Genomic DNA, 9,928 nt, shown 5'->3' on the forward strand with positions numbered 1-9,928 from the left:
TCTTCATGCGTTTTATTTTTGGATAATTTCTCTCTCTCTCTCTCCTCTCTCTTTTTAAGACCAGTTTTAGGTTCACAGCAGAATTGAGTGGCAGGTACAGAGATTTCCTGTATGCACCTTGTCCGGGCGCATGCACAGCCTCCCACATGATCAACAGGCCCCGCCAGAGAGGTCCAGTTGTTAAGGTTGATGAACTTGCACTGACACATCATTATCACCGAGAGGCCATAGTTTACATTAGGGTTCGCTCTTGGTGTTGGACCTTCTGTGGTTTGGACAAATGCAGAATGACATGTGGATAATTCTTTGATTACACAGGTTTTCCAGGTTTGTAATAGAAAACCGAACAAGTGAAGATGAGTATGAGGTGGCTTTGCAAGCAGTTTCTGCCTCGTGGGATATAACTGTCAGGAAAGGAGCCCCCTGCCTGGTGACCAGGACGGAGGCTCATGGATGGTATCTAATCTCTGAAAGAGCCAGGGTGAAGTGGGTGTGTGTGGTGGGGTGGGGGAGCCCAAGATCCACGTGGAAGAGCAATCGTGGCTGCTAATCCTGTAAGTGCTGCTGTGCGCTGGCCCTGGCTTAAAGACTCTACTCCCTAACACATTTTACTTATCACAACAACTGAATGAGGCACAGAGGAGAAACCAAGGCAGGGAGAGCTGCAGTTCACACAGCTACCTGGGATTTCGATGCAGGCAGCCTGGCCTCACAAATGAACTCTCAGAGGGAGCCCAGAGCGGGACGCAGGCTTGGTGGTGGCAGTGGAAGGCCCGAGTGGATAGGAACCAGCCCCAGCACCGGGAGAGCGCGGAATGGAACAGCAGCGCCCTCTGCAGGTTGTGGATTTTCCTTCTTCTTGTTCCACGTGGTTTTCTCTGAGACCCTCTCAAATCAGCTGTGGCTTTGGGTTCATCTCACCTTAAGTCCTAGTCCTAGGTTAGTCCCCACCTTAGCCTGTCTCGTGTTTTCAGAACTCAGACATATGCGCTGAGTACGCACCGAGTGCCACAACAAAGTCCGGCTAGCGGCCCTTAGAATAGCAACCTAGGGAGCCTGGGCCCCTCAGAATTCAAATAGGAAATTCTTAAAAACATCAAACATCAAAGCCCTTAAGAGTTGGAAAGCAAACTTCTAATGCTGGAATTTCAAATTGAAGGCCAGACAGCTCAGGAGAAATTTGGAGAGTGAGTGAGGCCTACGCAACCCCCTCGAGTCATGTTTTGTGGACGACCGCCCGTACTTACTGCTGAGGACCTCTGGAGGAGGGGGTCCTGCGTCCTGTAATGCCCGGGGCGGGCGCACAGCCTTGGTTGGCATCGCTCCGCGGCCTGGAGAGGAGTCATCCCCGATCGCCCCTTCCCCCTTTCCTCGTGTCCCGACCCCTCTCCTCTGTTCCTTCCTTCCCTAAGCAATTTTGAAGCATCCTCTAGGTTCCCGATTCTACACCAGACATGAGAGAATTGAGGAACTGCAAATGTGTGACGCTGTCCCACCCCGAGCATCGTGAGGCCGTTGGCGGAGGCGACCGGCGGGGCGTGGGGGGGGGGGAGTGTTGGGGGGTAGGGGGTGAAATGGAGCCGCAGACAACTGTCTGTTAACTACCACGAGTGCCTTAGCCCAGTCTACACTGCTTCCCCAAAAGAGAAGAAAGCCTCCTAGATTAAAAAAACTGTGCTTGCCCAGGCGCGGTGGCTCACGCCTGTAATCTCAGCATTTTGTGAGGCTGAGGCGGGAGGATCGCTTGAGGCCAGGAAGCCGAGGCGGAAGTGAGCTAGCGACTGCACTCCAGCCTGGGTAACCAAGTGAGCCCTCATCTCCAAAAAAAAAAAAAAAAAAAAGAACTGTGTGTCAGGCCTCAGAGCCCAAGCTAAGCCATCATATCCCCTGTGACCTGCACGTACACATCCAGATGGCCAGTTCCTGCTTTAACTGATGACATTCTAGCACAAAAGAAGTGAAAATGGCCTGTTCTTGCCTTAAGTGATGACATTATCTTGTGAAATTCCTTCTCCTGGCTCGTCCTGGCTCAAAAGCTCCCCTACTGAGCACCTTGTGACCCCCACACCTGCCCGCCAGAGAACAACTCCCCTTTGACTGTAATTTTCCTTTACCTACCCAAATCTTATAAAATGGCCCCACCCTTATCTCCCTTCGCTGACTCTCTTTTCGGACTCAGCCCGCCTGCACCCAGATGATTAAAAGCTTTATTGCTCACACAAAGCCTGTTTGGTGGTCTCTTCACATGGACACGCATGAAACTGCGCTTGCTTTAAAAAATGTATTTGTCTGATGGTGAACTTTGTTATTTTCTCAAACACATTGTATGAGATATGTAAGTATACATATTGGACTATTGTGAGGTAATAATGGTATTATCTTATCAGTAATTATTGTATTATCTTTTTTCCTCCCAGGCTTTGCCTGGAAGAAAAAATTAGTTTACCAAGGATCAGGAAGATTGATGGAGTTGGGGCTCTGTGAGTGTGGGGCCCTGTGATTCCTTGCACTAATTCCAGGAGATGGGTCTCCTAACAGCATGATCATGTGGATGTCCTGTGAGCCCTGGCGGGGCTGTACATAGAGAACAAACTGCCGAGCACAGTGCAGCTGCCTTATCAGATGGGGCACACAGGCTTGCACAGTGAGCATCTCGGCAGCAGCCTTGGTAGACTGCAGACCAGAGACTCGTCCCCCACTTTCCAGAGTTGCTAAATTCCAATGTTTTGAGAAACACAAGAGAAAGGGTTGGTGGGGGTCCTGGAAAAATGATTTAGTGAGTAGGGGTTAAGCCGTATGTTGTTTCAGTTAGAAAAATGAAAAGTTAAAGGCGAAAGATTTGCACGATCTGAAGAGAAACCAGAATGACGAGTTAATGGCACATGTATACATATGTAACAAACCTGCATGTTGTGCACATGTACCCTAAAACTTAAAGTATAATAATAATAATATAAACAAAAATGAAAAGTTACATTTCTTATATCTGAGCATTGTCTCATTAATATGTCTCATTAAAGCACCTTGTGTTTTGGGGATTTACCTTACAAAACACAATATCTTTCCTCATTATCTGGTCACCAAATTAATTTATTCATCATTCATATATCCATTCATCCGATATTGGAGAATCTGCTACAGTCATAGTGTAGAGGTGTACAATGGTGACTAAGATGTAGTTCCACATTCTTACAATTCTTACTAGTGACGTGGATAGGAGATAAGGAACTGCAGTGAAAAGGATATTGACTGGGCACAAAAAGTTTGGGGTTTTAATCCTAGTTTTGTCCTTCAACTGCTGGGCAACTTTGGGCCAACTACACAACCTTTCTTGGCTTCCCTTTCTTCATTTGTAAAATTGGACTAAATTATCTTTAATTTCTTACTAACTTCTAAAATACTTTACTGAAGAAAAGAGACATACACATCTGATGTAAATGCAAGTATGTGTGTGTGTGTGTGTGTGTGTGTTTAATGGGGGCATAGCTGGCTCCTTTATTAGGCTTTGGTTTTTCTTCATGTATCTGATTTCCGGAAATGAGAGTGAAAATACATTTTATTTTGCTCCCACGTGTTTACTCATCTAAGATTTCATGCTGTGAGGAATTAAATAAAAAATGTTTTTGAGCCTTGGCTGAAAGAGAAGAAAGACAATGATTATGATGTCAAAATTATGTCAAAAGCAGATGGTTCTACTGTCCCTGAGTCTAGGATTGCTGTGGAAACCCAAAGGTAAATGAGAGCCTTGGAGAAAAAGAGACTTACAAGGATATTATGCAATTGGGGTAATAGGTTTATTATCTCTATAAGCATTTATTGATGTTTGTCAAAAATAAGAGACAAGATAACAAAAACTATTTTAGCATGAAAACGAGATAGCTGCAATAGACCAATACTGAGCTTAAAGACTCCAAAAAGAGCACAGAACCTGAAATGACAGTTTTCAGGTTGTATAGTTATCCAGACAATGAAGTCAACTATACAAGGCAAGCAACACATGACAATAAAACACCATCAACAGTTTTCCACTGGAGGATGGAGGGAGGCTTGCTGGGGCCTGGGGCCACACTGGTGGGAAAAGATATTAAAATCTCATAAATCCTCCGTATCTTTTTTCCATTTCGGGAACTTCTTTGGAGTAACTTTCGCCTTCTTCGTCGGAGGGCAGAGCCTCGGCAAAGCGCTTCAGGAAACCTCCATACCGTTTCTGGTAGTCCATCCACCACTCTGGGCGACCTACTCTTCTCATGAAGCCCCCATATCGCTTCTGCAGCTCTTTGGCTTCATCTTCCAGTTGGGGGCTTCTCTTTAAGCCTCTCATGAAGCCCCCATATCTCTTGCTCACTTCTTCCTCATTATCACTGCCATCCTGGTGGTGGCTACGCTCTCGGTTGTCCCCTGTTTCCAGAAGCTCTTTTAGCAGGTCTGAGGAATTGGCCAGCGAGTCGTCCTCCTCTGCATCCTTCTTCATGAAGCCCCCATACCGCTTGGCGAGGATCTCACTTCCATTGGCCTCTTCTTCTGGCTCCATGGGATAAAGCTCATCCATTTTCTTCATGAAGCCTCCATACCTTTTCATGAAGCCCCCATACCTTTTGGCTAGCAAATGGCTTTCTTCCGGTTTGCTGCTTTCTCTGAGGGTGCTGGTGCCATCTTGAGGAAGCTCTGGTTTGGACAGCTGCAGGAGCTCCTTGCAGGTTTCCCAAATTTTCAGAGAAGGCAGTTTACCTTCACATTCCATTACGCAAGCCTGGGAAAACAATTTGATGTAATGATAAAAAGAAGCTTCTGTGATTTCATTAAGCAAATGAACTTTTGTGGACCAAAATATGCTTACTTTGACATAATAACTTCCTTATTATAATAAGGTCATCTCCAATTTCTTATCATGACTTTTCATAAGGCTGAGCATGCAAATGAAACAAATAAAATTTGGAAAGGGGAAAGTGGAGGGGTTCACTGAATCCAGTTAGGAATCTGCCTTTGGATTTTAAACCCATAGAAATTTTAAAGAATTAAAAAAAAAAATTTTCCATGCAGTTTTAACTTAGATTGACTGCTTTCACAATCTAATTTCACTGGATAACTTTTCCACTTCTGATATAATTTTGTTCGAGATTTTTCTAACCAAAAAGGAGAAATTTTTATTTACCTAATCAGGGATATTTCCTCAAAATTCCTTTTATCTTCTTGTCTTAGAGATAAAATCAATATTAATAACCTAAGGGTCATTTGCTTTTTTGTGTTAATATTTTACCTAAAATGGTATCCAGTATTCCTGCAAATACTTTCAATCTTCAAAGAAAAACAACAATTTTAAAAAAGTTTATAAACACATCCTAAAAACTCAGTTTAAATCTTATGAATTATTTGCATTCTTATTAATTTGTTAATTTGTTGTAAGTACAGATCTTTTGTTTTTTTCCTTTTTTCTTTGCTGGATACAACAGACTTTATTATTTTGAACAAAATGTCTATAATGATGAGATCAGATATAAAATTATACAAATGCAAGTGCACAAATTATTCATTTTTATTTTCTTCACATTTAGTCACTGTTGTACAGAAAAAGTATTTTTCAATGGAAATCATGGTGTTTGGTAAAATAGGAATCATCAGCATACATTCTTTCCTTTTTCTTATATAAATATTAAATACAAAATCATTGTAAGTCTATACATTCGAATGATCTTAAGTTTTTTTCTATTTAACACATCACTTGGGTATGATAAAGAAAGTACTAATATGTGAACATTTACAAAACATGCATGATATTTCTTAGCATTTCAGGAGTTTTTTATAGCCCTCTGAAGTCTTTCTTGGTATTAAAAATATACTGGTATATTAAGTGATGTTAAATACACATATATTATTTTCACAATGAAAGAAAGCATTTTATTAGTGCAACAAAATCTTGAAGGCACGTATTTAGTAAGCTCTTAATGAGTATTTAAGCTTCGTGTCTGAGAAGATTAAATATATAACTACATAAGAATCTAAAGATGATCCATTAATAATTAAAATGTCTTATTTTATTCCTGACATATGATGAACAAATAAAAACACCATTAGAAGCTTAAGATATTTAAGGGGCAATAATATTTCCATTCTAAAGTTGTATCTAAGTGATCTTGTTGTTAAAAATTAATGTTGAATGTTTTGCATACTAATACCAGAAGATTTTTAAATGTATGTGATATGAGATTCCTTCAAAACCAAATAGTAACAAATATCAGAATAATGCACTCGTACTAAGGTAGCGATGTTAACTGATGGCTCCTATAGCCATGTATGCATGTTTTGTGGTATTTACCACACTTTGTGTGGTATGGTCAAGATCACATTAGATGGGAAATTCTATTTGGACATCAGCCATAGCACGCCTGCTCATCTCTGCATCCACCACAGTACCAATCATAAGTGTCTTTCTCATGGTAGAAGCTCAATAAATATTTGTTACATTGATTTCACTACATAATTTTGGCTAGGCAACCTCATTTCTCACATGTCTTTTGCATCCGAGCCAAAATCCCAGAATATTGTAATTCTAGCGAGACAGTCACTAAGTAAACCTTTTGTCATTGAGACAATAACAACCCTAAATGTAGGGTCCAATGCAAATCAGTTATTATGCAAAATGCCTTTCTATAAGACTATTTTTATTGATGGTTGCTTATTATCTATTTTTTTCAAGTTGCTAACACTACATGTGCCATTCCATCACCTGGATTAAAGTAATGAAAATAGTAATAAGTGATAACAACAAGAGCATAAAAAGCAGTAAGGAAAATTCTGGAAAGAGCAGCCTTCCTCTTCTCCTCCCCCACAATCCTGTTACATGATGAGAAGAGGGTGAGAGAGGGAGAGAAGTCAAGATTTGAGGTGATACCCAGGGAAGGGCTAGCTGCTACCCAGTGAGCTCTGCTCAAGTTCCTCAACAATGCAAAAGGAAGATTAGTAGCATTTTGGGAGCTTGGTGAATCAAACAGATTAAGTATGAAAAAAACCCGTTTGAATAGGCATGATTAAAAGTCAGTCATATTAATTCGCTAACTCACATAATTTAAGTAAATATGATACTACTTTGGGGTCAGTCTGTGTGATTAGAAAAATTAGACTAGAATCCATATAACCTTTATTCAGATGGCAGAGAAAGCTAGGGGAGGGGGCTGAGCCCCCGACATGTTGAGCAGGCAAAGCTCAAAATATGTGTGACTGGGCACAGGGAATTATGGGGTCAGAAAGTGGAGTCTTCTATATGGCATGTTTTGGATTTCTCTTCCTCCTTCTGTGTCTAAAATTCTTTATCCACAAGATCTATGCTTATATTTGCAGCACTGGCTCAATTTTTAGGCATAGGTTAAAAGCTCATGACTACAGGAGAAAGAAGAAAGATGGGTGAAGGGGATTGTTTCTCCTATTGAAGATGAAACATTTTTCTCATAGTTTAAATATACAACCTTCCTATGTGTCTTCTCTTTAATGCCAAGTTAGCACAGGTCAAACAAACAAACATTTAACCTGAAATATATACCACAGATATTTGGAAACTGTTCCTTGGTTTTCTCCCCATTTCAAACATCTATATAAGGTAAAATGTCCTCAATTCCACGTGGAACCCAAAGCAGCTTGGATGAATACACTATTCTCTATGAGCTTTTTAAGTCACCATAAAATTTCAACAAATTTCAAAAGCAATGCAAAGGAATTGTCAGGGGAGCTGGTAAAAGTGAAGCTACCTGAGTCTCGAGGTTGGAGATTCAGACTCAGTAGAGCACCAGAGGTGATTCGACAGCCCATGGGGAACCATGATCAGAATGAAAGTTATTTTGTCCTCAGCTTTTTCTTTCCCCAACCCCCTGTAGTGCAGTGTATCTTTGGACTGTTGTCACCCATTGGACACTGGCCACTTCTCTTGTTCCTTTCTCATAGCCAAATTAAACTGTTGTTTTAGTTACTATTACAAAGGGAAGTCGAAACAGAAGTTGAATTCCAGCATCACTGGCTAGTGAGACAGTTTGAACTCTTTCCTTTCTACGGTTATTTCGCCTTCCTCTCCCCGTACCCCTTTTCCATCCCTTTGCTCTCTCCTATTTACAGGTGAGGGTAGGGAATGAGGGACCTGAGATTAAGAGAGCTGGGGAACATAAATCTAAAGAAAGGCACCGAAATGTCACTAACAAAAAATTACATTATTTGTGGGAAAGATGGGAAGATGGCTGCGTGTGGAGGGGCCCTTAGCTGGGATATGTTAGGAGTCCTGGTGACAGCCATCTTCCTTCTGACAGCCCAGGAGAGAACCCAGTGCTATCCGAGGTGCTGAACAGAGGACTTCTCGGGGTTCCCGAATTCCCAGGGTTAAAACAAACTTGGTTTGTGCGGCGACACCGCTACCCTTACCGGTCCCCAGATAGTCGCGGATCCCCGAAGCTAAGAGCCAGGGCAGGACTTCAGTCAGTGTTCCAGGAACAGCTGAGACACCCAGGTCACCACGGGCTCGCGCCGCTGCGGCTCCGACCCGGTGCGAACCGCCATACGCGCCGCGCGGTGGGCCGGGGGCAGTCCGCGTACTGTTGCGGAAACTCTGTCTCACAAGGTGCGCAACACTCGCCGCGCGCAACACTCACCAGGAAGTTGATGTCGGCCGGGCGCACTAGGCGGTAGCTGCACGTCGCGCAATCCTGGCTGCATTCGGCCCGCACGGTCGCCAGGATCCCGGGGCCGAGCAACAGCAGCCAAGTGCAAAGTGTCAGGAACCGCGCCATGGACTGCGAAGAGAGAGGGACGCGTGCTTCGAGCCTGCCTGGGCGCAGAACGGGTCCCTCGGCAGGACCCTCGCCGCGACAGCCTCAGCAGGGGATCGTCGAGCAAAAGCCCGCAGGAATGCTCCTTTCTGGGGCCCCGCCCTCCCGGCCGACAGCTTTTAGGTAGACCTGGAGGCGACTCAGATCGCCTCGCGGTTCCCGGGATGGCGCGGTCGCCCCCAGCGCGAGGCTGCCTGGGGCACCCGGCTCTTATCCTGGGCGTCCGCGGCCCAGGGCAAGATTCCGGAGAGAACGCCGCAGACCAGGGGCGAGAGAGCGGGAGCCGGGGGAGGCAGGACATTGACTGGGGTCACAAAGAAGAACCAGGGAACGCTGTTGGGGAACCCATGCAATGAAATGTGAAGGGAAAGAGGGCGGGCAGACGTCCCCAAACCCGCGCAGCAAAGACAAGCTTCGGGCAAATTCACTCACGTTGACGCTGTTCGGATGGAGCAGGCCAATTGGAAAAGCCGGGTTCCAGACACGACTCTAGAGGGAAGAGAAGAAGGCAAGTGTGAGGAGGGCGGGCGTCGGGGAGGAGCGGGCCCGGGTGTGCTGGCGGACGTAGGGCCTCACCGTCGCGGTCCTCAGCGTCTCTGCGGGGTCACGGGCCAGGCTGCGGGGCTCTGAGCGCCTGCCTCGCCGTCCCGGGGCTTAACGGCTGCTGGAGCCACTTTATAATTAGCCCCAAACCGAAGGAGGCGCGCGCGCCCCAATCGCCGGCGGGCTGCAGCTGACGCAGGCCCTACGCCAGCCCCGCGCCGACGCCTTCGCGGGAGGGGTCGGTCCCCCAGCACCCGCGCGCCGCTCCCCCCGCCGAGCTCGGGTGGGGGCCACAGGGGGCGCTCGGTGGCCCCCCACACGGCCAGGTGACAAACCCAAGGCAGTTAGGAAGTTTGGGGAGAGTGAGATAGAATCAAGTTTCTCCGCATAAAGTCACTGAAATTGCACCGTGGGATGCGGGCTCCAGGGAGGGAAGCGAGGTGGGGGCGTTTGGAAGGATAGATGGACTGGCTTAGACTTCTGGAATGTGCTGGAGACCCAGCGGGCCGGTGAACCTGCCCCTTTTCCGCCTCCTCCCTGGGCCCCCTCGCGGGTCCCCGTGGGCACCAAGCACAGCCGTC

The 9,928-nt window shown here is 45.4% G+C and overlaps 1 protein-coding gene across 1 annotated transcript; it reads right to left on the minus strand.

Moving 5' to 3' along the window:
• Positions 1 to 3,772: 3,772 nt before the first annotated feature.
• PENK (proenkephalin) lies at positions 3,773 to 9,587 on the minus strand. The gene is made up of 4 exons (XM_003823230.5): positions 9,381 to 9,587; positions 9,237 to 9,293; positions 8,628 to 8,768; positions 3,773 to 4,750 (listed from the first exon to the last, which is right to left on the minus strand). Exons 3-4 carry the CDS (start codon positions 8,763 to 8,765, stop codon positions 4,085 to 4,087), a joined length of 804 nt encoding a protein of 267 aa, XP_003823278.1. The 5' UTR covers positions 8,766 to 8,768; positions 9,237 to 9,293; positions 9,381 to 9,587; the 3' UTR covers positions 3,773 to 4,084.
• Between the last annotated feature and the right edge of the window lie 341 nt (positions 9,588 to 9,928).

This window comes from Pan paniscus, chromosome 7 (assembly GCF_029289425.2).
Source record: "Pan paniscus chromosome 7, NHGRI_mPanPan1-v2.0_pri, whole genome shotgun sequence".
NCBI classification, from domain to species: Eukaryota; Metazoa; Chordata; class Mammalia; order Primates; family Hominidae; genus Pan; species Pan paniscus.